Source organism: Tupaia chinensis, unplaced genomic scaffold (assembly GCF_000334495.1).
Source record: "Tupaia chinensis unplaced genomic scaffold, TupChi_1.0 Scaffold146140_1, whole genome shotgun sequence".
Lineage (NCBI taxonomy): Eukaryota > Metazoa > Chordata > Mammalia > Scandentia > Tupaiidae > Tupaia > Tupaia belangeri.
The window spans coordinates 3,815,944-3,843,114 of NW_006205995.1; the positions used below are offsets into that span (position 1 = coordinate 3,815,944).

The 27,171-nt window shown below is 40.4% G+C and overlaps 2 protein-coding genes across 6 annotated transcripts in view; one reads left to right on the top strand and one right to left on the bottom strand.

Moving 5' to 3' along the window:
• Positions 1-6,372, top strand: part of FAM227B (family with sequence similarity 227 member B) — a 207,039-nt gene extending 200,667 nt beyond the window's left edge. For both annotated transcript variants that reach the window (XM_006168774.2, XM_006168775.2), the window contains exons 15-17: positions 84-158; positions 2,947-3,016; positions 6,158-6,372. In XM_006168774.2, the coding sequence (XP_006168836.1) occupies positions 84-158; positions 2,947-3,016; positions 6,158-6,286 (274 nt within the window). In that variant the 3' untranslated portion in view covers positions 6,287-6,372. The remainder of the gene's footprint in view (positions 1-83; positions 159-2,946; positions 3,017-6,157) is intronic.
• A 1,966-nt stretch (positions 6,373-8,338) lies between these two features.
• GALK2 (galactokinase 2) overlaps positions 8,339-27,171 on the bottom strand; it is a 147,456-nt gene continuing 128,623 nt past the window's right edge. For all 4 annotated transcript variants that reach the window (XM_006168778.3, XM_006168777.3, XM_014584266.2 and 1 more), the window contains 2 exons: positions 19,450-19,651; positions 8,339-8,887 (listed from right to left, as the gene is read on the bottom strand). In XM_006168778.3, coding sequence (XP_006168840.1) covers positions 8,680-8,887; positions 19,450-19,651 — 410 coding nt within the window. In that variant the 3' untranslated portion in view covers positions 8,339-8,679. The remainder of the gene's footprint in view (positions 8,888-19,449; positions 19,652-27,171) is intronic.

Consider the following 27,171-nt stretch of genomic DNA (forward strand, 5'->3'; position numbering starts at 1 on the left):
AGCAAATTGTGGATTTATTCTTTCCCTATTAGGAATGCCTGCTTTATTTTAAAATTTAACTCCAAACTTTGACTTTTTTATAGGGAAAAGCACAGAATCAATGAAGAAATAAGACTCCTAAGACAGCAGCAGGAAATAATTGACAGGGAACTTGATAGGTTTGTTTCTTTTTCAAGTTTGTAGTGCTTAAAATCATTTTTAATTGAACAAATGTGTAACATAAAACCACAATGGGCTTATTATGTAAAAATACATCAACTGGAATAGCTGCAAAGAGGGTTTCTACTTAACAGTTAATTTAGAATAACACTTTATGCACAAAATTACCTATTCTGTTCATTTAATTAATTACTGAACATTATCATAATCTATTGGGTCATTAGAAAAGTCATGACGCGTTTTTGCATAGCAAAGGAGAAAGATACACCATGACTTCTGACAACTCAATATTGTGACCCTTCCAGTCATATGACTTAAGTTCAAACCTTTTAAAAATAAACTCATAACCATGCCCTGCCCTAGTGAAGATGTAAACTAGAAAAATAGCCTACTTCCCTATTTATCTGATTCATGTTCCCCGTCTGCCCTTGCTCCTTCCCCTACACCTACAAACACCACCCTCCACCCAACAAAGCAAGGAAAACTGGGCTCTTTTAATTTAGTTTATAAATTAGAGTATAAAAAGGAAAACTATGGGGTCATCAGGAAAGTCGTGATAGATTTTTGCATAGAAAACCACAGAAAAATACGTCATGACTTCCTTGACAACCTAATATATAATACTGAAACAAACCCACTTCTTCCCACACACCCACATGAACAAGACTAAGTGTCAGACAAGTATAGCCCTTCAAACAAGCCCTCTTGGGAAACTGTATCTTTGTGACAATCACACTACCATCTTTTAAATATTATTTTAGAACTTACAAAGCTAGTTTCCTAGTCCCACGAGAAAATCTGACCTATTACTTTAGCATTTTATCTCATTTTTCACCAAAAACCTTATTATCCTGCATTCCCCTTTACACCACCTAAATTATAAGGTCTGATCCCAGGTGACTCTAACGAGTTTCCAAAAATCCTATCTACTGAGAATATGAGGGAAATGTAGAACACTTCCTAAGGTAACACCAACCAGTCAGATATATTCTATGCAATGACATGCAGTTAGAGAAAGTAAAGAGGCAGATACTCATTTGGATATTTAAACCTCAAGTGCCTGTTACATTTATACCCAGAGTATAAGCTTCCATCTGTAATCTTAAAAAAAAAAAAAAGAGTATTCATGGAAAAGAAAGGTGATCAGAAAGGGAGATTAGATAATGATAATGATTGCAAAACTTTACAAATATACTAAAATCACTGAGTCATATACCTTAAAACGGTGAATTTTATGGCATGTGACATATCTCAAAAAAAACTTTTTTTTTAAATAGAGGAGGTATTTTAAATTAAAAGGATAAGTCCAAAGATGGTTGATTTTAACACAGTGAGATGAAATGGGTTGAGAATAACAGGCAACTCAAGGAGATTTTAAGATGGTGCTGTTGAGAAAGGTACCAGGATATTTTAGAGTCTATTAGATAGGATTATGCATTGTAAGAGCTAGATTTGAGAATAGCATGAAATCCAGAGGCTAACAAAAAGTGAAAAGAAAACCCAGGTTGAGGCCACAAAATCAGCAGAGACAGAGAATAGGTGGGGGGATGTGTCAGTCTCAGAGCACTTTGTGAGAAGCCTCTAACCAGGCAGCTTCCTGTGTGCCCACAGCAGTACCCGAGACTAAATACTGAAGGAACCTGGAACAGTCTTTGCCAGGGTTAGGATGGCTCAGCACAGTATATTTGGAATGTTCAGAAAATTCTACTTCCTACCAATTTCATGAAAAAAAAAAAAAAGTTGAAATGTTTCATTTGAAAATTGCCAGTTTAATTAATAACCTTACATATTCCTTTTCATTTTTCTTTCTCTCATCTGTTTCTTTCACTACTAATAACATTTTTTCCTTGTCCTAGTTCCTACCCTGCCTTGCCTAGCTACCTCAGCCTATACCCTCATCATCAGATCTTGCTGCCTTCTGAATACAGTCATATATATAAACATTTCTTTAAAGAATGCTTGGTGACAGAAACCATGACAGAGTCCTGGATCTCTGCCCCCTGTGAATGTCCAGTCTCCTAGGCACCCTTGAGAGACACTTGTTAGCCTTTTCTGTCTCTCTTTTGCCCACATCTTCCTCTTGCCAATCTCTGTTACTCTTCTCTCCCCACTGTCACTCCTCAAAGCCTGTGCTGGAGTCTGGTAAGTGGAGTCAGTTGAGGCAATGCTGTGCGTCTTGTTTAACCAAAGACGACGCTTTATGCTTCACTGCTGGGATGAGTGTGGCATAGGGGCTGGAACTGAGGGCTCAAGGTGCAATGTTTGGGTTCAAGTCATCTACTTATAGCCATATGGCTGTGTGGTAGTAGTGGGAGGAAGTACTTAACCTTCCTGAGCCTGTTTGGATAAGCGAAGTCACTGGGGTGCCCTAAGGCGACTAAATTAATATATGCAAATGGGACCAGCAGTTATCATAATGGCTATATCACTGGACTCCCACGTAGTCGACCGTAGTTCGAGTCCCAGACCCAGTGGCTTAAACTCACGCCAGGCACGTGTGCGTGGGTGCCCAAGATCCCGAGAGGAGAATGGAGGAGAAGAGATTGTGGAGTGGCCATTCCCCCTGGGGGGTGATTTCTTGCTTTCTATCTCTCTGTCTCTCTCTGTCTGTCTGGCGAGTGCACACACCCTATAGCAAAAACATCTCTAAAAAAAAAAAAAGAAGAAGAAAAAAAAATACATATATACAAATGCCCAGCATATTAAACTCTGTAAAAGCCAGCTAATAGACGGTGTCAGCAAAAAGGCAATTTGTTTGGTTACCGATTTTCTTTATTCCTTGATTAGACTCCAAATAAAGGCTACCAAGAAACCTTATGAAGTTGAGAAAGAATTTGAGAAGTTCCTAAATAGAATGGTATGTTTCCTTTCTCAAAATAATTGAGAATTCTCTTTCTATTTCCCTTACCGTCTATGTAAGGTAATATGTTATAAGTAATGTATGGTTTCACATCCAAGCTACAGTGGCAGAATAGAATATATCCTTGTTACTTAATTACCCAAATGCACATTTCAGACATTCTGCTTTACATGTTTAGTGATAACCACATGCCCACTTTCCCCATTTTTGCTTCTGATCAGGGACAGTTTACACAACTGAAAACCTTCAAATGCAATTACAATCACAAACTAATAGATAATTATTGGTGTTTGATGCTGTATTTTATTTTCCATTAATAATTCAATAAAAGCGTATTGGATACCAATGGCTATATTAGACAGATAGTCTCTACCTTCAATGAATGGAAATCAAGGCAGAATATAAGTAAACAGGACTGACGTGTGAGAGAGAAAGTTTCTTTATCCCTTCTTCTTTTCCTCCTTACCTTAAAGGCAGTCCTGGCAAATCTGAAGGGTCTCTTCCAAAAGACAAGAGCAGATAGAAACTATAAACCCAAAGGCTGGACAGTCTGAGGTCAGGAATAGAAGAGAAGGACTTTTTATTTACAGCATGCGAAGCTCCCACTCAAAAATCTGAAACAATCCCATTGGCAACTGGTGTAATGTCAAAAAGGAGTCAAATAATCAAATTTCCACATACGCCAAAAGGGTAATAAAAAGTAGTGAAACACCTGTATGTTTTATATTAAATCAACAGAATTATTTTTTACTTTCTCAAAAACATTCTTTCTCCCATTTTTCCTGATCTGCCTTTCCTATTATGTTAGAGACGTGGACCCAGAGAAATATGTCCTATAAGAAAACTATGATGCAATGTGCTGGCAGAGGGTACGTGACCTCAGCTGGTAAATGGTTATCAGCGAAACTGTAGGAGATGTGGAAACTAGCACATTGAAAAGCCATGCCTCATCTAGCAAGGCAGTTAGTTCATTGTTGCCTGAGGGTGCAAAGACCAAAATGTTATCAGATCCCTCACCATCAGTGATCCAGATTTTTCTGTAAAATCTCCTGATTCGTAACCCCCACATTTTAAACAGTCTTTGGGCCAAACTAAGTGCATCTTCAGGCTAAATGTGGTCCACGGGCTGCTGGTTTGCAGCCCCTGGTCTAAATGCTGCCTAGATTTGGAACTCTTCAAGAACTGGCCAGAGTATGGGAACCAGCAGTTAGCGTAATGGCCATGTCGCTGGACTCCCACGTAGTCGACCGCGGTTCACGTCCTGGACCCGGTGGCTTAAAACTCACGCTGGGCGCATGTGCATGTGTGCCCAAGATCCCAAGAGGAGAATGGAGGAGAAGGGATTGCGGCGTGACCATCCCCTCTGGGGGGTGATTTCTCACTTTCTGTCTCTATGTCTCTCTCTCTGGCTGGCTGGTGAGCGCACACTCCCTATAGCGAAAAACCTCTCCAAAAAAAAAAAAAAAAAAAAAAAAAAAGAACTGGCCAGAGTAGCCAGTCTTGTTCTTCACTGCCCATCAAAGCAAACCTTCATTCCCACTGAGCCTTCCTCACACCATGTCTGCCTATGCTTACATGCTTTCCTTGTCTACAATGCATATGCTGCAGCTTTCTCATTTTACTCATCCTTTACAGCCATGCCCAAAGTCTACTTTCTGCCTTAAGCCTTTTTTTTAAATGGCTCCAGTCCTATCCTTTGCAGACGAGATCGGTGCCTCTTAAATGATTTCTACACCACCACAGTTCTGCTAGGATTGAAATGGTTCCAGAGTGCACACTGGATATTTTTACTCCCTATAGCAAGGAAGAAATCACGTGGTGAAAAATTTGACTAAGACAGCAAAGCAATGATAAGCTCAATTTTTCCTTTTACAATGATCAATTGTTTTTTTTCCTGAGAGAGATTTTTGCTATAGGGTTCATGTGCTCACTGGAGAGACAGAGACAGAAAGCAAAAATATCACCCCCCATGGGGGACAGCCATTCTGTAATCCCTTCTCCTCCATTCTCCTCTCAGGAGCTTGGGCACACATGCACATGCACCCAGCGTAAAGTTTAAGCCACTGGGTCTGGGACTTGAACCACAGTCAACTATGTAGGAGTCCAACAACATAACAGTTATACCCTCTGCTGATCCTTGATTCAGATATCTTTAAAGGAATACCAACCACAAATCCTTTGTGGAAAATGGCAAGGTATTAAAAAACAAAAGATTATACATTTAAACAAGTTCAGATTTAGGATTATTTGGTTTAAAGAACTCAAAATTCCTTCAGCAAATTTGACTTAAGCTTTCTCAACTGTTTACTTTTCTGTTAAGAATAAAAATTCAAGTCCAATTTTAGAACAGAATATTGAATTTCCTAGTATTTTATATGTATGCCTGTTGTCCTCTATGAAATATTATAACCATCGTGGCCTAGACCTCTCTGAAACTAAGATTCTATAAGATGATGCCCAATAATTGAGCATGTTAATTTGCAAACACGATAATAGAAAATTATGACAATCTTCTGGGTAATTCATGCCATAAAACTACTGAGCATTTCAGCAACATGCTTTTTGGTTTAAATCACCATGCAATTCAGAAAGGCTTCCTATAGTTTGTCTACAAAAGACCAATCCCGGAATCCACTGTAAACCTTGTCATACTGACTCCCACTCACAAACCTATAAGCCTGCCCTACACTGGTCTGCATATGCAAATAAGCCTTGCTAAGCACAAATACAAAAGGAATGCAAAGCATGCCTGGGGGTTCCCTGAACAGTCAGCATGACTGTTTGAAGAGGCATTTGAGGAAAGGTAGGCTATAATGGGAAAAAATCAATTCCATGAATTAAATGAATTTTCTGAATTATCATCTAAGTACCTTTATTTCAACATAAATATAGAAAGACTTGAAGTATCTTTCATCTAAATTCTCTACTAAGTGCAAGAGATAGCTCAGGGCCAAAAGAATTGAAAGTGATTGTGTTTGGTGTTAACATTTAAGCCACTATTTTTAAATTTTCTTCCTAAATCCATCTTTTGCCAAAAATAAAAGATCCTTGCCATCTTGATCATGGAGGGAGACTCACATTCAAGTATATGGTGTCCAACAAAATTTGTGAATCCCTAACTATGTATTGTTTCCACAGCGTGTTGAAGCTAAAATTGAGAAAGAATTTCTTACCACACTGTCATCGTCATCATCATCAACAGAAGACTACAGCTTTGAGAGGGAAGAACAAGAAGAGAAACTAGAAATGAGCTGTACTCAAGAATAATGCATGCAATTCAATTTTATCAGTTTAATTGTAGCAGTCTAATCCATGAAATATTAAGAGTGTTTTTTACTATTCATCTTTAAAATCTTCAATAAATCTCAGTAAGTCATCTTTAAAAGATCTGTCCAAGCATAAGTTTGGCTCTTATTGGTTAAAAAAAATTTTTTTAAATGGAAAAGTAATAATTATGAAGCATAGAGAGCTTTCAACCATTTCTTTGGAAGTACATCTTGATAATAGCAACCGTTCATCATAATACAAAACAGAAAGAGGATTAATTTACTGTGGCATAGGAAGTCCTGCCAGTTCCTAAATGCCCTAAATAGCTTTGCTGAGATTTTTTACATTGTTTAGGCCTCAAGGAAAACCAAAGCCCCGCCTCCAGGCTTGGTAGCAAACAAACTCTGTTTCTGGGGTGCTAAGCTTCCATCATTCTTCTGGTAGTAAGCTTCGTGCACATTTGCTAGAAAGCTGGATAGCTTTTCTGCAGGTACTATTGATACTGTGCAGCCTCCCCATCCTGCTCCAGTAAGTCGTGACCCTTGAGCTCCAAACTTCCTAAAAAAGAGAGTGAGAGAGAGAAAAAGAAATTAGAACTTATACACGAAAATAAGAAGGATTTGGTTGGTGCTTATAGAAAACATATCCTAACCAAGTTCTAAGTGACTGTGTGCAAGTTTTTTGGATGTTGTCAAATATTTGGGGACATTAGGAAAGGTATACTGTTTCAGAATGTGATTTGAAATCTTTAATTGTATCTCAAGGTAGTGTCTGGTTTGGGCTGCAAGCAGTAAAAGTCAGAAATACTTGGATTTCATGAGGTCTAAAGATCCACTACAGTCTTGATTCCATAAGGTAGTCACTTAGAGCAAGCCTACAGATAAATCAAAAAGAATAAAATGAAAACATTATTAACATTATGAATCAGGAGGTTACTCCAAATGATGGCAAATAAAAATTTAAAATGCACCATCTTCTACGAGTGGGGGTGGGAAGTTCCCTTCAGCAGCTGTTTCTTGAGGCTTGGTTATTTCACATTAAAAAACAAAATCAGTCATCTAGAACAGATAGCTAGATTCATGCTGACTAAATTTATCAATAAAGAATTTATTATTAAACAAGTTTATTGGTTGGTTTTGCAAAGCTTTCTATAAAGATGGCAGTGGCCCCCAAAGGTCCATACTATTTCTCTGCACTTCAGGGAGCTAATCTGACAACTGAACTCATAATCTGCTATCAGATCAGATGGGATGTGTCTGGGATAGAAACAACTATACTGTATAAACTACCACACAGTAAGAGGTGAGTTTAGTTACCATCAGCTGGGCAGTTTGTTTGTGTTAGAGCTTTTTGCTTTAGGGCACAGAGAGAGAGAGAGAGACAGTGAAGACAAAGTGAAAAATCATCCACTTAGAGGCATGGCCACATCGCAATCCCTTCTCCATTCTTCTCCTGGGATCTTGGGCATGCATGCACATGCGCCCAGCATGATTTTCAAGACACTGGGTCCGGGACTCAAACTAAGGTCGGCCATGTGGGAGTCCAGCAATGTAACTGCTATGCCATCTGCTGGTTCCCCAGCACAGTTTTTGTTTGTTTTGTTTTGTTTTTGGAGAGGTTTCTGCTATAGGGCGCGTGCGCTTGCCAGAAAAACAGAGAGACAGAAAGCAAGAAATCACACACACACCCGCCCCAGGGGAGGTGGTCACACCGCAATCCCTTCTCCTCCATTCTCCACTCAGGATCTTGGGCACACACGCACACGCACCTGGCATGAGTCCACGCCACCAGGTCTGGGACTGGAACCACAGTCAACTACATGGGAGTTCAGCGACATAGCCATTACGCCAACTGCTGGTCCCTTATGGTGTCCAACAAAATTTGTGAATCCCTAACTATGTATTGTTTCCACAGCGTGTTGAAGCTAAAATTGAGAAAGAATTTCTTACCACACTGTCATCGTCATCATCATCAACAGAAGACTACAGCTTTGAGAGGGAAGAACAAGAAGAGAAACTAGAAATGAGCTGTACTCAAGAATAATGCATGCAATTCAATTTTATCAGTTTAATTGTAGCAGTCTAATCCATGAAATATTAAGAGTGTTTTTTACTATTCATCTTTAAAATCTTCAATAAATCTCAGTAAGTCATCTTTAAAAGATCTGTCCAAGCATAAGTTTGGCTCTTATTGGTTAAAAAAAATTTTTTTAAATGGAAAAGTAATAATTATGAAGCATAGAGAGCTTTCAACCATTTCTTTGGAAGTACATCTTGATAATAGCAACCGTTCATCATAATACAAAACAGAAAGAGGATTAATTTACTGTGGCATAGGAAGTCCTGCCAGTTCCTAAATGCCCTAAATAGCTTTGCTGAGATTTTTTACATTGTTTAGGCCTCAAGGAAAACCAAAGCCCCGCCTCCAGGCTTGGTAGCAAACAAACTCTGTTTCTGGGGTGCTAAGCTTCCATCATTCTTCTGGTAGTAAGCTTCGTGCACATTTGCTAGAAAGCTGGATAGCTTTTCTGCAGGTACTATTGATACTGTGCAGCCTCCCCATCCTGCTCCAGTAAGTCGTGACCCTTGAGCTCCAAACTTCCTAAAAAAGAGAGTGAGAGAGAGAAAAAGAAATTAGAACTTATACACGAAAATAAGAAGGATTTGGTTGGTGCTTATAGAAAACATATCCTAACCAAGTTCTAAGTGACTGTGTGCAAGTTTTTTGGATGTTGTCAAATATTTGGGGACATTAGGAAAGGTATACTGTTTCAGAATGTGATTTGAAATCTTTAATTGTATCTCAAGGTAGTGTCTGGTTTGGGCTGCAAGCAGTAAAAGTCAGAAATACTTGGATTTCATGAGGTCTAAAGATCCACTACAGTCTTGATTCCATAAGGTAGTCACTTAGAGCAAGCCTACAGATAAATCAAAAAGAATAAAATGAAAACATTATTAACATTATGAATCAGGAGGTTACTCCAAATGATGGCAAATAAAAATTTAAAATGCACCATCTTCTACGAGTGGGGGTGGGAAGTTCCCTTCAGCAGCTGTTTCTTGAGGCTTGGTTATTTCACATTAAAAAACAAAATCAGTCATCTAGAACAGATAGCTAGATTCATGCTGACTAAATTTATCAATAAAGAATTTATTATTAAACAAGTTTATTGGTTGGTTTTGCAAAGCTTTCTATAAAGATGGCAGTGGCCCCCAAAGGTCCATACTATTTCTCTGCACTTCAGGGAGCTAATCTGACAACTGAACTCATAATCTGCTATCAGATCAGATGGGATGTGTCTGGGATAGAAACAACTATACTGTATAAACTACCACACAGTAAGAGGTGAGTTTAGTTACCATCAGCTGGGCAGTTTGTTTGTGTTAGAGCTTTTTGCTTTAGGGCACAGAGAGAGAGAGAGAGACAGTGAAGACAAAGTGAAAAATCATCCACTTAGAGGCATGGCCACATCGCAATCCCTTCTCCATTCTTCTCCTGGGATCTTGGGCATGCATGCACATGCGCCCAGCATGATTTTCAAGACACTGGGTCCGGGACTCAAACTAAGGTCGGCCATGTGGGAGTCCAGCAATGTAACTGCTATGCCATCTGCTGGTTCCCCAGCACAGTTTTTGTTTGTTTTGTTTTGTTTTTGGAGAGGTTTCTGCTATAGGGCGCGTGCGCTTGCCAGAAAAACAGAGAGACAGAAAGCAAGAAATCACACACACACCCGCCCCAGGGGAGGTGGTCACACCGCAATCCCTTCTCCTCCATTCTCCACTCAGGATCTTGGGCACACACGCACACGCACCTGGCATGAGTCCACGCCACCAGGTCTGGGACTGGAACCACAGTCAACTACATGGGAGTTCAGCGACATAGCCATTACGCCAACTGCTGGTCCCTCCCGGCACAGTTTTTAACCAAAGATTTAAACCAATGTGAAAGGTCATACAAAAAACGTAAGTATCACTCATCTTTAAAAGATGCAATTTATCTTGACAATAGACATTAATATGTATTTCCAATTAGTTCTTCCTTAATAAAATTTGCTACAAATTAGTAGTAGAATAAAAACTCTGTATTTAATTCAGTACAATTTTGTCCCTTTTTCCATCTAAGTGTACTACTTTATTTCCTGGAAAATATCAATAGATTATTACCCCTACTCTAGGAAATCAGATGTTCCACACCAACAATTCATTTTCCTCTCAATGATATTTCCAATTGATTTCTTTTCATCATGTTTTATTCATAAAATATGCTTATGAAATAAAAATAGATTTGGCAGGTGGGGAAAGAAAAATGCTTACAAATAAATAAAGATTACTGGCCTCCTCCTGTCCTTGAAATATTTAGTTTATGGCTCAGCACCTGAACTGACCCAAACTCCTATCATACCAAGCTGAAGTTTCTCTGACCCAGGGATACTGGGATTATTCTGTGTTTTTAGGCCAGCAAAAGGCCTGTTATCAGTTTGTTCACTTGAAAATATGACTGTCAGAGCCCAGCAATGTTGGTACACATAGTACTCTTCAGACTGGAACTACATGGGAGGCCTAGGTTCGAGTCCCAGTCTAAACCAAAGGCTGAGCATGGTGGTGTGAGTCTATAATCCCAGCAACTCTAGAGACCAAGACAGGAGGATTGTGATATAGGGAGACTCTGTCTTTTTTTAAAAAAGAAAATATGGTCTTCATATTCAGTCACATAAACTATCTTTCACTGTGGAAGATGCTGAGGAAAACAGAGGTGTCACTGAAGCATCTCTGGAGGACCTCCAAATCTAAGCATCAAAGCCAACCACGGCATTTTCTGCAGAACAATGCGCCCTTTTACTTGATTTTCTTAGATCCAAACTATGCCATTTTGCTGGACTCAAGTCACCAAGACTAATAATCTTCAATGGACATATTTCCTTAACTTGTTCATTTGAACAGTTTGTGAAAGCTGCATTTTCAAAAGTGAACCTAAAGCAAAGTAGGAGTATTGTTTCTGACCTGGCTATAAAACCCATAAGAACTATGCCAGTGCCTATTTTCCTGAGGCTCCTTGCCAGTTTCCAGAGAACAGAAGCTGGAAGTCTTTCTAGGTGAAAAACTCATTGTGTCTCCAGAATGCCTGTCACCACCCTGCCTGCTGCAGATGAAGATGGACTGGGCTGCGTCAACTGCATGATCCAAAATAGTCAAGCTTAAATTTCCCAAATAGAGGATTGTAAATAGCCTTCTGCTCTGAGTCCATGGTACGTCTGACCACCAACCAGAGGGTAACCCAGCAACTAGTCAGCACCCTACCCAGCTACACACACAAAGACAAAGGGCCCCATCTGTGGTGTCCCCATTGTTGCCTAATTGACATGTCCTTTGGCATGTGCCATAGAAGTTCCAAGAGAGGTCCAAAATGTAGGCGACTAATATAAGGTTTAACATTAAGAAATAAAAGTAGGTGACCTGGGGGTGTGTTTAGTAAACTTGTCATGAATGCATTTTTTTATTTTTATTTTTTTCATTTTTTGCTATAGGGCACGTGCGCTTGCCAGAAAGACAGAGAGAGACAGAAAGCGAGAAATCACCCCCCAGGGAGGATGGCCATGCCACAATCCCTTCTTCATTCTCCTTTCGGGATCTTGGGTACGCATGCACACGCACCCAGCATGAGTTTAAGCCACCAGGTCCGGAACTCGAACAATGGTCGACTACATGGGAGTCCAGTGACATAGCCATTATGCCAACTGCTGGTCCCATGACTGCATTTTTTATCTGGGAGAACTATAAGACGTTAAAAATATTTCTCCTGAGCTATTGCACATAAGAGAGAAAATACAAGAGTTATGAAGATCAAAACCCTAAAATCCATACATATTACTTTGAAGGTTGTGGACTGGACTGGGAAGGATGTGCAAGGGTTTGTCAAAGCAACAAAAGCTGCCTCTGCCTTAAAAAGTATGACCTACAAAACAAAGGCAAGGGCAGATGAGAGATGCAGATTATAAAGAACATCCCTTTGATTTTTTTTAATCACTAAAAAGTGTAATCACATGATTAACTGTATAGACGTCTAACATAGCCTAACTAAAATGTTCTACTTTTATGTATTTCTTTTTAAAGAATTATTTATTTTTTAATTTGTATGTGTGCTTACCAGAGAGACACAAAGGGAGGGAAAGTGAGAAAGCAAGCTGCCAGATCTGGGACTCTTAACAGCAGTTGCCCACATGGGAGTCCAGAGTCTTAAACATCATGCCACCTGCTGGCCTCAACATCTCCTATTTTGTTTTAGAGAGAATTTTGCTATAGGGCACATGCACTCACCAGAGAGAAAGAGAGACAGAAAGCGAGAATGCACCCCCCACCCCAAGATGGCTATGCTACAATCCCTTCTTCTCCATTCTCCTCTAGGTATCTTGGGCATGCACACACAAGCACTGGATATGGAATTTGAACCGTGGCCAACTACGTGGGAGTCCAGTGACTTAACCATTATGCCATCTGCTGGTCCCCCCAAATTTTCTACTTTTAAATGAACTGATTTAACCATAAAGCACTTACTAAGTTGCAAGGCAGGGGGCAGTGGAGAAGGTGAGAAGGAAATCCAGAAAGACCTAACAGTGCTACAAATTAAAAAGTAAGGAATTATGCCTTACATTTCAATTCAATTTCACTTACTTCAATTATACAAACAGATATTAAAAATTATACAAATGGATATTAAAAATTACTTAAGGAAACCTTGAATTTAGGAATAAATCATAACTCCAGCCCAGCATTATTCCCAGGCATGTGGTAGGTTTATTTTTTTTAATTATTTTATTTAATTATTTATTTATTTATTTAAATTTGACCAGAGAGGGACAGAATGAGAGAGAGAGAGAGAGAGAAAGTGAGAAAGCAAGCCACCAGGTCCAGGACTTGAACTGTGGTCGGCTATTTGGGAGTCCAGGAACCTTAACCACTATGCCACCTGTTTGCCCCCATGTAGTAGGTTCTAATAACAAGTGGCTGCTGGACATTACGTTTGTTTCCGAATATAAAATTTATATGTAAATCCAAGAAATCAGTAGTGTATTCTTTACCTGGAAAGATTTCAAGATTCTATTCTTGGGGAACCAGCAGTTAGCGTAATGGCTATGTCGCTGGCCTCCCACGTAGTCGACCGCGGTTCGTGTCCCGGACCTGGTGGCTTAAAACTCACGCCGGGCGCGTGTGCGTGCGTGCCCAAGATCCCGGGAGGAGAATGGAGGAGAAGGGATTGCGGCGTGACCATCCCCCCTGGGGGGTGATTTCTCGCTTTCTGTCTCTCTGTCTCTCTCTGTCTGTCTGGCGAGCGCACGCGCCCTATAGTGAAAAAAAAAAAAAAAACTCTCAAAAAAAAAAAGATTCTATTCTTCTAAAAACTAAAGACTCTCAGGAAAACAGACTTCCTAACATAATTTCTGTGATTTTGATGATCAGGATAGAAACAATACTTTTAGATTGCTTTGATTCAAGAACCCATAGCTTTCAAATATTTTTCAAATGAGAAAGAATAAGAAAGCCTGCCTATAAGTATATTCTCTTACAGAAATGTAAGCCACTGAAGGTCACTGAAAAGACGTTGGTTTGAATCTGGCAAATGGCATAAATATCAGTAAGTAGAAGACAGTGGCCAAAAGGGATGTTGAGTCCCCATGGGCTACTGAAAAGCTATCTCCCTTTTTCTTGACTGAGTGTGAAGATGCACACTGAAGGTCATGGGGAAAGAGCATACGACTGCGTACTGTGCTCTGTTCCCCGTTCTGCCTGTGCAGGAGAATAGGTGCAAGAATCTGAGCAGGCTAGTCCTGGAATAATGTTGTGGAAAGACTTCTGAGGAAGACAAAGCAGATTAACTTTTATAACCTTTGTTGGGCCATTAAAATTTGTCATTCATCTTCCTTACTAGCTTGGGCAATAATGTAGCAATAAATCTTCTCCAATTTCAACGAGTGTCAAAACGGAAATAAAAGGCATTAACTATTTTTTCCAAAGTAAAACCAGGGAACCAATAACGAATGAACTGTCTCACATATAATTGGTTTCAAAGTTGTTTTTTTGTTTCTCAGTAAATTCCACTTTAAAATTTAGCCATTTCTTTAAATTACATTTTGTTCATTTAAAAGAGATATTTTATAATTGAGCAAAATCATCTGTTCCCTTCATTATACTTTGTTTCACATAATTAACATTCTAACGTTAATTTAATAAGGGAAAAAAAAAAAAAAAAAACAGCCTAACTGCGTAAGTGTAGTTTCCTTCTTCCTCCCTGATCCTTTCTTTGGATTCTAAATGGATTTTCTCTTCAAGAGTAGTGAGAGGATCAACTGAAGAAAACAGCAAGCATGAATGATTTCTTCTACTCTTTTTCCCCTCTTCTTCTGCACTTGGGTTATAAATTTGTCCTATGTGTTGTCCTAGAGGCTAATTAGCTACAGACACTCTTCAAATACAGTCTAGCTCAGATCATACTAAAATTTTTGCTTGGGTGTGGCACGTTGGTTGTTCTAGGCATTCAAATTCTTCATTTACTCATTCAATTGGTTGTCTTTTCAAGCAAATCATTTCCAAGAAGACCTGCAGAAACACTGAAAAAAAATTTTAATTTTATCTATTATTATTTTTTTTAAATTTGCTATAGAGCATGTGCACTCACCAGAGAGAGACAGAGAGAGGGAAAGCGAGAAGGCAAGCTGCCAGATCTGAGACTAGAACTATGGCTGGCCATGTGGGAGTCCAGCATCCCAACCACCATGCCATCTGCTGGACCCAACACTGAAGGAATTTTAGAGTGCCACAAGTGGACCAGAGAAGGTTATCTAAAGATTATCTTTGACAATGTTCTTCCTTGAACCCATTTCAGCTTCCTCCTCCCCCTTCTGCTCTCTCCAAGATGACCAACCTGCTCAGGCAGTCCCGTCATACCCACATTGTCCTTTTTGATGATAACTTCATAAAGGCAGAAGGGAAGTGTGGTGGTGGTGGTTCTTAATGCAATACTCCATCAGAGATTGAGTTTATGGCACCAGTGGTCCACATAAGGCTTCATCAGGGCACCCTCAGTATATCCAACACCTCTCTGCCTGCTCCAGTAAGATAATCACAGGCTTCAGAAAAAGCTGGGACTTAAGAAATATCCACTGCTTGGGGCCAGTAGGCGGCGTGGTGGTTAAGGATATTAGATTCCCACATGGCCAACAGTGATTCGCGTCCCAGATCTGGTGGCTTGCTTTCTCACTTTCTTTCTTTCTCTCTCTCTCTCTCTCTCTCTCTCTCTCTTTGTCCCTTTCTGGTCAAATTAAAATAAATAAGTGGATAAATAAAGTTAAATAAAATTATTCTTGTTTTGTTTTGTTTTGTTTTGTTTTTTGAGAGGTTTCTGCTATAGGGCATGTGTGCTTGCCAGAAAGAGAGAGACAGAGAGACAGAAAGCGAGAAATCACCCCCCCAGGGGGGATGACCACACCATAATCCCTCCTCTTTCATTTTCCTCTCAGGATCTTGGGCATACACACACATCCACCCAGTGTGAATTTAAGCCACCAGGTCCAGGACTCAAACCATGGTCAACTACATGGGAGTCCAGTGACATAGTCATTATGCCAACTGCTGGTCCCAAATAAAATAATTCTTAAAAAAAAAAATAAATAAGCATTAGAAATATCTACTGCTCATTTATTTGACCCTTCCCCCATGTCTACTAACTGCTACTCTCCTACTACCTGTCTTCTCCAATTTTTAACCATCTTTTATCTTATTCCCACTATCTTTTGCATTGTTCTGAATCCCACCTTCATTATTTATCACGTCTCAGACAACCACACAAAAGCTTTTGAAAAATTGAAATTAGATCATAATTTTATACAGTACACAAATATCCCTAGGCTTAATGTCCCCCTGGACTATTCTCCTCCTAAACTGCTTTTTCACTTAGGATCTTTCAGTAATGAGTAACCAACTGGAATACTTAGAAAATATTATTTGCTGGTCACAGCAACATATAAGTCATTATATAAGAAGTTTAAGGACCAGACAAGAATTTTGGTCATATATTCAACAAGCCAGAAGATAATCTTTCAATATGGGAAACTCAGATCCTATACAGTCATGGTAATAGTAGAAAATAATTCTGAAACTTAATAGTTGGCTTTCCAAACAAAAACAATCATGAAAAATGGATGGAACTCCTGACACCAAACATAACTGAGTTTTTCTGAGGAAATTACAACAATTGAAAAATGTCCTAGTTAGAAACACTTTTAGCTGCCATTAAGAAAGGAGTTTCCAGGACCAGCAGATGGCGGAATAGTTACATTGCTGGACTCCTATGCAGATGATAGTAGTCCAAGTTCAGGAGCAGGCAGAGCACATGTGCACGCATGCCCAAAATCCTGAAAGGAGAATGGAGGAGAAGGGATTGCAGTGTGGCCATGCCCCCCCAAGAAGGTGATTTCTGTCCCTCTGTCTGGTGAGCATACACACCTTATAGCAAAAATCTCTCTCTTAAAAAAAAAAAAAAAAAGAGTTTTCAAATACAATAAAAAATAATAATAAATGAGGGCCAGCGGTTGGCACTGAAGTTAAGGTGGCTGGATCCCACATAGCTGACTCCTCAGTTTGATTACTGGACCCAGGGCTTGAAAATCATGCTGGACATATGTGCATGTGTGTCCAAAATCCAAAGGAGGAAAAGGGATTGTGGTATGGCCATCCCTCTGGTGGGTAATTACCCACTCTATCCACCCCTGTCTGCTGAGCACATGAGCCCTATAACAAAAAATAAAATAAATAAATGAGAGGTGCCCTTCTAAACCCATTTAAGACATAGGTACAGGGGCCAGCCAGTGGTGTGGTGGTTGAGATGCTGGACTCCCACATCAACCATGGTTTAAGTCCTATACCTGGAGGCTCACTTTCTCTCTCTCTCATCAAATAATAATAATAATACATAAAAATAAGCAAATAACTCTGTAAAAAAAAATAGCTAAAAAGTCTTTCACCAGGGCCACATTAAAAGAATAATAAAAGAAAAAGTATAGCCCCATAGACCAGTAAAACAAAAAAAGACATGCAATCCATAAAGCAACAGTCCAAAATCACAGAGCTTGAAATGAAAAGAGGCAAAGCTAGAACTCAGCCTTCCTAAGTTTCAATCTTATTTCCAACCTATTCTACAAACCACCTCCTTATTCAACATGACTTTGGTCAAAGTTCAAATGCAGGAAACTATGACAGCCAAGGTCCCCATCATAAAGTTGCAAAGCTAGGAGTTGAAAATAGGTTAAAATGTGACCCATATCAGAGTGTAATTGCATTGCAGAATCACTGGAGGGAAGAGGCAAGGGTGGTGAAAACACCTGACTGGGGACCAGGTTTACTCGAAAAACTCATGATCAAACTTGTTCAAATCACTTGCCCTCTTCGTGCCTTCTCAGATCTCAACCCCGCCCCCCCCACACACACACCTGCTCTATTAGATAATTCTGACCCAAACTTGTGAAGTGTGGCTTCCAAAAATGTGGCTTTTAGAGATAAAAGGGAGGCTTCTTAGACCTAAACCCAGGAGGCATCTCAATTCCTCTCTTTCACCTACATAACAATTGCCTAGAGTCTTCCTGTAAGGCATATCTCATTGAATTATTAGCATTTCCACTGCCTCCTTTCTCAAAGCCAGAGTCCTTCCCACGGCCTAGAATGCCTGTTGCATGACTACTCCTTGCCTCTTTTACTTTATCCCCCCTCTTTCCTGTTCTCCCCTCCAGCCATACTGGTATTATGCCTCATACCCCAGGGCTTGCTCTTCTCATTTCTTCACATCCTCAGGTATCTGCACAAATATCACTTCCTCAGAGACACCTTCTTTGATGACTCCATGTAAAGAGCACCCACCTAATCCCAGTAGCCTCTATTCTTCCTAGTTCTTTTTCCTGGTCCTTATCAACACTACTCAAATTATCTTTAATTTCTCTCCTTGCCCACGAGAATATAAGCTCCATAAGAACAAGTGCTGGTTGACATCCAGGAAGAGAAAGTTTGTTAGAGAATTCCAGGAGGCTGGCGGATGCCTCTCCACTGCTTTTCAGAAGGACTCAACCCTCCAGGTGAAGATACTTCTTCATTTCTGCACAAATCATTTCACTTCCTCTTATTTCCATAACTGAACAAGATTTGTTTGTCCATTACTGAGTCCTTGATACTTTGAGAAAAGAGCATTTATAATGAAAAGCTTGGGAAGGCTTTTTGGCAATTAGCGAGCAAACACTGACGTCAGCAGAGTGATTCTCATCAATGCTGTGTTCAAGGCTCTCAACAAGTCGGGCTACACATGCCATTTGCGATCACTGGAGCTAGCTGGTTTAAACTTTTCAGGCTGGGAGTGTGGCAATGAGTGAGGCAAGCCACAGGCTCCAAGTGGTTATTATTTCCATTACTAATTGCATGCAGCACTAAATTATCTTCTCATGGTGAAATAACAAGTAGCCATCTGAGCCAATTTCCCTTTCAGTTCTCCCGAGGTCAGCAAGATCCCTCCTGGGTAAGGGGACTATTCTATTAGCCCCCTTCTTTTATAGTTATAAGGACACTGCTTTCCAGCTTCGTGAAAGTTTCTCTCTACACTTCTGTCTCAACCAAGCATTTATAAACTGGGTTTTCTGTAGTCTCATTTCCCCAAACTGCCTAAACTAAACCTGAAGGCAGACTAGATCAACTCTCAGAGCGACTCCTTCGGCAATCTCTCTCCTCACACGCTGCTATCAAGCTCGAGGCCCTTTTTTTTTTTTCCTTTCTATGGAATCAAATGACTAAACTTAATTAGGACATAGACAGAAGTTCCTGGCAGAGCAACAGTATAATACTTAAAACATCATGAGAAAGTAACAAAAGGACCCACATCGTGATCTAATCACCCCAAAAGGGAAACGTCTTTAAGAAGCTGTAAAGAACTGTCTCCAAACTGACCCTCAACCTGGAACCTCATGAAGCCATGGAGCCAGGTCTTCGTCCTGGGAGACCCCTCATGTAGGATGCGGGGAAGGCTCTTCTTTCATATAGAGTATTGTGAAAATGCTGCATTTTCTTTTCACTAACATAAGCAGTATTCTTCGGTGGCATCCCTCAGTCCCCAGCCCATGATTCTCTCAGCCTCACCGACAGATGTCCACCAGCTGGTCCAGCTCAGGGCAGCTGCACTCGTACAAGTCCCGGCAGCTCGTGTGGCTCTGGTTCATCAAGTCCCCCAGCAGCTGGACCATGTTGTCAGGTGATTCTTCACATATCTTCTTAAACTGGAGCACTCGGGCGGCCTCACTGTACACGTGTTTTGCCCGCTGGTAGAGTTTGAAGATGGGCACTAGGACAGGAGGGGAATGAAGGAGGAGGTTAGACATAGTTACTGTGTAACCTATTACAAACAAAAATACCAGTTTGAGAATTTCCATTTCTGTTTTCATTATTAATACCTTAGACTTTAAGTAGGTCTCTTGTTGAAAGAATTTTTTATAGTTGAAATTTGTCTATTTACAAGTCAGTTTTACTTCTTTCTTGATACTAAAATATTGTATTATTTTCTTCGCTTCATATACCCAGATATATGTACATGCAAACTAATCCATCCCACAGGAAGGGAGAAGTAACACGTATCGAGCACTCCCTGTATCAGACACTATAAAAACACCACTTAGTGTAGTTCTCATCTCAGCCCTGAGAGCTGAGCATATCCCTGGGGCCAGTAGTTGGCATAATGGCTATGTCGCTGAACTCCCATGTGGTAGACCGCGGTTTGAGTCCTGGACTTGGTGGCTTAAACTCACACTGGGTGCGTGTGCATGCGTGCCCAAGATCCAGAGAGGAGAATGAAGAAGGGATTGCAGAGTGGACATTCCCCTGGTGATTTCTCGCTTTCTGTCTCTCTGTTTCTCTGTCTTTCTGGTGAGTGCACACGCCCTATAACAAAAACCTCTCCAAAAATAAAAGAGAGAGAGAGAGAGATGAGCAGATCCCTGTTTAACAGCCAAAGGGAAGAGGCTTAGCAGAGTGACATGCCTCAAGTCACACATCCAGAAAGTGGCAAAGGCAGAATGGATCAGGGCTGCATTCTTTCCACTGTGCCCCACCTGAAAGAACTACTGACAGCGCTTATGCTGACAATTAGATTTTTGAAAAAATGTATCCTATTTATATTTGTATATAATACATAATATGTAATCCTTGTGTTTATTAGTATGTACCTAAGTATCCTATAGCACTATTTATCACAGCAGAAAATAGAAACAATTCAAATATCTAATAACAGGACCCTAAAAAAAATTGCTATTAAAATTCAGATTCTTTTTTTTTTTTTAAAGGTTTTGTCATAGGGTACATGCACTCACTGAAGAGAGACAGTGAGAAGGAAAGTGAGAAATCATCCCCTGGGGGGCGGTCACGCTACAATCTCTTGTCCTCTCTTCTCTCGGGATTTTGGGCACACGTGCACATGCATTCAGCATGATTTTCCAGCCTCCAGGCCCAGGACTTGAAACGGTCGAACACGTGGGAGTCTGGCACTTCAATCACTGTGCTACCTGCCAGCCCCAAAACTCAAATCCTAAAACGATTTGCTACATGGGATAGCCTAGATGGCCTCCAGAACGGTGAGAATTAATTTCTATTGTTTAAGCTACCAGTGCAAGACAGTTTTATTACAGCAGCCCAAACTAAGACACCATTCTGAGGACTTGTGCAAAAGTTTAGTAATTATAAGGATAGAACCACATTACCTATAAATTAATGAAGAATTAAAAGTTCTCTTTCAAAGATTCTCAACTAACATGGGATATATTAAATTTATCTTTAACTAGTTATATCAATGAAGTGATGCAGATTCTTTTGAGTTTTCCTGTTCTAAGAGGACCTATATTCAGTCATTAAATCAAATTGGCTCTTCTTCCCCAATACATGTCACCAATCATGTAACCATCCCTCTCACCTATTCCCACTGTCAGTATCCAAATTTACACTTGTGTTCTCTTTCCTACCTGTACTATTAGGTCGTCGGGAAAATCATGATGTATTTTTCTATGCAAAGATGCATCATAACTATCCCAACAACCCAGTATTTTCCTCATAATTGATATCCCTGTCGTGGTCACTGCTCCCTGCTACCTACCTTTTGGTCAACAGTAAGCCAGCCTTATTCGTGTTACTACCCCAAACCTTTACTGTTTCCTCAGAGTTTACCATAACCTGAGTTTCTGCACTCCCCATGCTTTGTCCTAGTAAAATTCTTCCCTCCTGCCACACTGAACTATTTTTAGTCAGCCTAACGTTCCTTGCTTAGTAGCCCCACACAGAAAGAGCTTCTTGCCCTTTCTCTCTCAAAATGTTACTGCTTTCTGAAAGTTCAGTTTAAATTTTATAACATCCGTGAAGCCATGATAGCCTCAGCTGGAAACAATTTTTGGACACTGAGTCTGCAGCACACTTGCAGTGCATGGCACTCAGCTGGTGCTTATCATACACTTTCTATCGTGCTTTTCCTCTAGCTCTGCAGAGCCTGCATGCCGCTAAAGACAAAGCTTTCTTCCCTGTTTCCCCCAGTTCAGCTTTGCATACCAGAGTCACAGCATGATAGTCTTAAGGCTGAGGAAAGGGACAGCGAGATTCCCTTGCTATTAAATCTGTGACTGCTGACACCAAGTGTGTATGAAAAATAAGAAAAAAAGAGACGTTGCAAGTTACATGTAGGTGGGAATGAGAACAACATGTTTTGTTCAGTAGCAGGTCATGTGAATCAGCCCACAATGCAACATGAATTTCTTTTATTTCCATCAGTCAGTTCATTTGAAATAGCAAGATGATTTATTTTAGGGTCAAAATATCCTAAGGGGAAAAGTCTTACCAATACCCAATACTGGCAAATACTGTCTACAAAGAACACACCATCTGAAGAAATGGCACAGGAGGATGTAACAGTAACTCCTTAAAATCTGAATCTGAGAGGGAAAATGAAAGGCAATTGACTGGCATATCCGTGCTTGAGACCATGGCAATCATCTTCTATATGTTAATATAATCCAGGTTATAGGATATACATTTTTAAAGGAAAAAAATGACTTCAGTAGCTGTAGTTTAAGATTATTCTTTCATAAAATTTAAAACAAGATGTTTAAAATACCAGCTTTAGGATTCCATGTGTTTCAGTTTTACTTTTGAACTATTTTACCTCCCATAATTGTAGACTTAGTTACAGAATCAGAGCATAGTAGGGAGGAAGAAAGAATATTGTTTCGGGACCAGCAGTTAACGTAATGGCTGGGTCGCTGGACTCTCACATGGTCGACCGCGGTTCAAGTTCCGGACCCGGTGGCTTAAACTCACGCCAGGTGCGTGTGCGTGCGTGCCCAAGATGCCGAGAGGAGAATGGAGGAGAAGGGATTGCGGCGTGGCCATCCCCCTTGGGGGGTGATTTCTCCCTTTCTATCTCTCTGTCTGGCAAGCGCATGCGCCCTGTAGCAAAAACCTCTCAAAAAAAAAAAAAAGGAAAGAGTATTGTTTCATTTTTATGGTAATCGCTCATGGATGACGAAATCACCTAGTTTCCATGTTCCACCATTTATGGCTGCAACACCAAAAGTACAATCTTTAAATAAGTTATAGATTATTCATATATTTCCTCTTTACATATATATAAAGGATGTATTGCTATAAAATAGGGATTTTTTTTTTATATAACCAGTATTTCATTATCACACCTAACAAAACAACCAATGATTTCTTAACATCACCCCATATCTAGCCCATATTTAAATTTTCCCAGATGTTTACCAGCTACCATATTTAAATTTTCCCAGTTGTTTTCCAGTTTTAATGTCTAATAAGTCTCTCTTAATCAAAAATTTACAGTGACTTTTTATATTCTGAGTTCTTGATATCATATCTACAACTCAATATAACCCCACTAGGAAGAATATGCTCTGGCTTTCCTTTAAGGCTAAATATATTTCTTTAGGATTAAATATTTTAAAGTAGAAAGTGTCCAGAGAGATCCTTTTTATTAATCTGTAGGACTGGTGTTTTGATTTGGAAAAAGAAACTTTTAGAAAGCACTGAGAGGACCAGCAAATGGTGTATTGGTTGTGTTGCTGGACTCCCACATAGTCAAACGTGGTTTGAGTCCTGAACCTGGCGGCTTAAAAACCTCACGTTGGGCATGTGTGTGTGCATGCAAAAATCTCTCTTAAAAATAACTCATGCCAGGCACATGTGCGTGCGTGCCCAAAATCCCACGAGGAGAATGGAGGAGAGGGGACTGTGACATGACCATCCCCCTGAGGAGGGTGGATGATTTCTTACTTTCTGTCTCTGTCTTTCTGGACAGCGCATGCACCCTATAGAAAAAAATCCCTCAAAAAAAAAAAAAAAAAAAAAAAAAAGCATGCTCTGAGAAGATTATCAGAGCCTTGCAATCCTGGCACCTTTTTGAGTCTATTCTGTCCTTGCAGGGTAGTGTTTCACAGCCAGGCTTCTAGATAGGAATGCCTAACAAGGACTCGTGTGGGGCGTTCTGAAGGTGCGTGAGAGATTGCCATGGCTCACATCTCCTGAACGGTAGTAACTCAGACAACGAGGGAAAGGGCAGAAAGGGCATCTGTTTTCCATTGTGATAGGATAGTCGTGCCAAAGGCTACAGCAGATCTGGAGACCACCCTTCGGGAGGGAAAGCAGTCCTGTGTTGGCGAGAATCACGAATGCTCTCTGGATCCAGTGTTCTGGCTTGTTAAGTGCTGGCAACTCATCAGGTCTCTGTTGTACAGATACCAAAAACCCCAAGAAATTCTGAAACTTTGTCCATAACAGCTTTCTTCCCTGTCCAGTTAACTTTATAACCAGATGTCCCATCTGTCTATAAGCTCTTGTAATCCTTGAGAGCAATTATTACATTAAAGGATAAAGGAAGCTGTTTCTTACTATGTTCATTGCATGCGTGATTACTTCCAAGGCAAATTCAATTTAAGAAGATAACACTAGATGCTGTTTTCCTACAATACTACTAGTGGCCTACAATATCCATGGGAAATTTAGACTTCGAAGTAGCATATGTCACATCAACTTGAGAACATTGGTTTTCTCCAGTGTGAATCTTAAATAATTACTGAATCTAATCCAAAAATTATGACACAGATGCTGAAATTTAAACATTCGTGGTCATACACATTTAAACTATGAAATAAATATGTCATTGTTGTTGAATAATTTCCACATGTATAATAAATTTTATTTGCTAACTATAAATTGTCCTTTCCTTCTGTTTTCATCCGTCCTCCCCTATGCCTTTCCCAGCCACAGTGGTTTCCTCTCTGTGCCCCCAGTGCACCACCCAGGCTCCTGCCATAGGCCCGTTGCAGTGGCTGTTTTGTTCACTTAAGGTACTCTTCCCCATGATTTTCGTATGGCTGGCCCCTTCTTGTTATTCAAGTCTCAGGTGTCACAACTTCAAAGAGACCTCCCCTTAAGTCTAATCTAGACAGCCCCCACACATACACATCATTACCATCCTGCACTTAATCACCATTGACTGTTTTCTGGTGTGTTCGTTGGCTTATGGCTATCTCCCACCACCAGAAGGTCAGCTCTAGGAGAACAAGGGCTTTGTTCAATTCTCCATCGCTTTATCTTTAGCAGCTAAAATAGGACCTGGCACACAGTAGGGGTTTGATCATTGTTAAATGAATGTTTTAGTTCCTGGTCTTTATAACTAAAGTGCATTAAAACTAGGCTAGGGGCTGGCAGGTGGCATGATGGTTAAGGTGCTGGACTCCCACATGGCCAACTGTGGTTCGAGTCCCAGACCTTGCAGCTTGCTTCTCACTTTCTCTCTCTCTCTCTCTCCCTCTCTCGTCAAATTAAAAATAATAACATAAAAAATAATTTAAATAATAATTTTTTAAAAAGAAAGAAACTAGGCTAAATAACAAGTCATGAAACAAATTTAAAAGGGAATATTAAAAAGGTCTACTATTAGGCTAGCAGGTGGCATGGAGGTTAAGGTGGCTGGATCCCACATGACAGGCTGCACAGTTTGAGTCCTGAAATGGTGACTTGAAAACCACACTGAGCACGTGTGCGTGTGTGCCCAAATTCACAAGAAGAGAAGGGATTATAGCATGGCCCTCCCTCCAGGAGGGGAGGGCGAGTTTTTGCTTTCTCTCTCTCTCTCTCTCCCTCTGTCTCTGGCAAGTGCATGCACCCTATAGCAAAAAACAAAAAAATTTGTAAAAGGCATACTATTTTGGCAATTTATACTTATTAGCCTCTTCATTGGAAAGTAAGGGAAGTTTGCTGAAATAAGGTTTGGAGACAGTTAGTAAACTCCAGTGTCCAAAGTGTGGCCTAATATCCCTAAAGTCCACACAAAAAAGGGGGGGAACAAAAATTGGATAATTATAACCAGTTAAAATAAACTGCCCCCCCCCTTTAGGCTATCTTTATATCAAAGAGCTGCCTATAAACTTCTACCTTTAAAAGATGAATGGCAGGGGGCCAGCAGGTGGCATGGTGGTTAAGGTCCTGGGCACTCCCACATGGCAGACTACAGTTCGAGTCCTAGACCTGGTCGCATGCTCTCTCACTTTCCCTCTCTCTCTTTCTCTCTCTCTCTCTGTGTCTCTCTCTGGTCACATTAAAATAAATGAATGAATAAATATAATTAAATAATTCTTTAAGAAAAAAAAAAAAGATGGATGGCAGGCCAGCCCATGGCCCAGTGGTTTACAGTGGCTAAATCCCTCTTGGCTCACTAAATGACTGGCATCCCAGACCTGGCAGATTGAGAAACATACTGGGCACATACATGTACATGCCCAAAATCTCGAAAGAAGGGAAAATGAAGGAGAAGGGATTGCACCGTATGCTCTGTGGGAGGGGCTTTCTCTCTCTCGCTCTGCTATGAGTATATATGCTCTCTGACAAATTAAACAAAAATGATGGATGGCTACATAGCTTATGATCAGAACCTATATCTAATCAAGGAATATAAACCAAGGCACAAATAATTATTCTGTCTTTAGTGGGAAAGGATAAAAAAAGGCTTAGTCCAATTAATCATGATGGACATCATTCTCCTTGTAAAAGCTCAGAGGACAGCATGTAGATGTAGGACATGCCTATTTGATTTCTGAAAGAACTTTGCTGATTTCATTTTAAATTCAGCATTCAAGAACTGGTGGTCTCCCCTTTATTATCTCATCTTTGATTAAGAGCAATGCAAAAAACAAACACACACACACACACACACACGCACTGAAGGAATGGCCACCTAGCAACAGTCAACTCTTAGTTTCTATTGAGCAACTGATCTGAGCCTTATACCATGTTCCAAATGACAGAAATGACATGAAGTCGCATCCTCCACTTTTAAGGAACTTACACTTCAACTAAACAGCTAACACAATCTGTAAGACCACTGGACAGTGACCAATTGCAGCAGATATCCGAGAGCTAGAAATGTTGAAGGTGTACCCAAAAGATAGGGCTTGGTGGGGAGGCCCAGTAGAGGCAACGTTAGGCCACAGAGCTTCCCCACTGGAAAGTTAGAGTGTCAAAGGCCCAAGGGGAAGACAGGCAGAGTGTGTCTGTGGGCCCGAAGGCAGCAGGCTGACCAGAACTGGGCAGCCTTCCCAAGTAGCTCTTCTCACATCTGAGGTTTCTACGTCCTCTGCTCATGAGCTACACAAAGACTGCAAACTAACAACCCACGGGGCACCGCCAGCCACAATGGTACTTCCTTGACTACACGGTATCTTTAAACTGGCAATTTTTACACAAGAATTCGGATTTCTGCTTTCACTTTAAAAAACAAGAGACCCTGAAAGGTCTGGCAGCACTGGACCT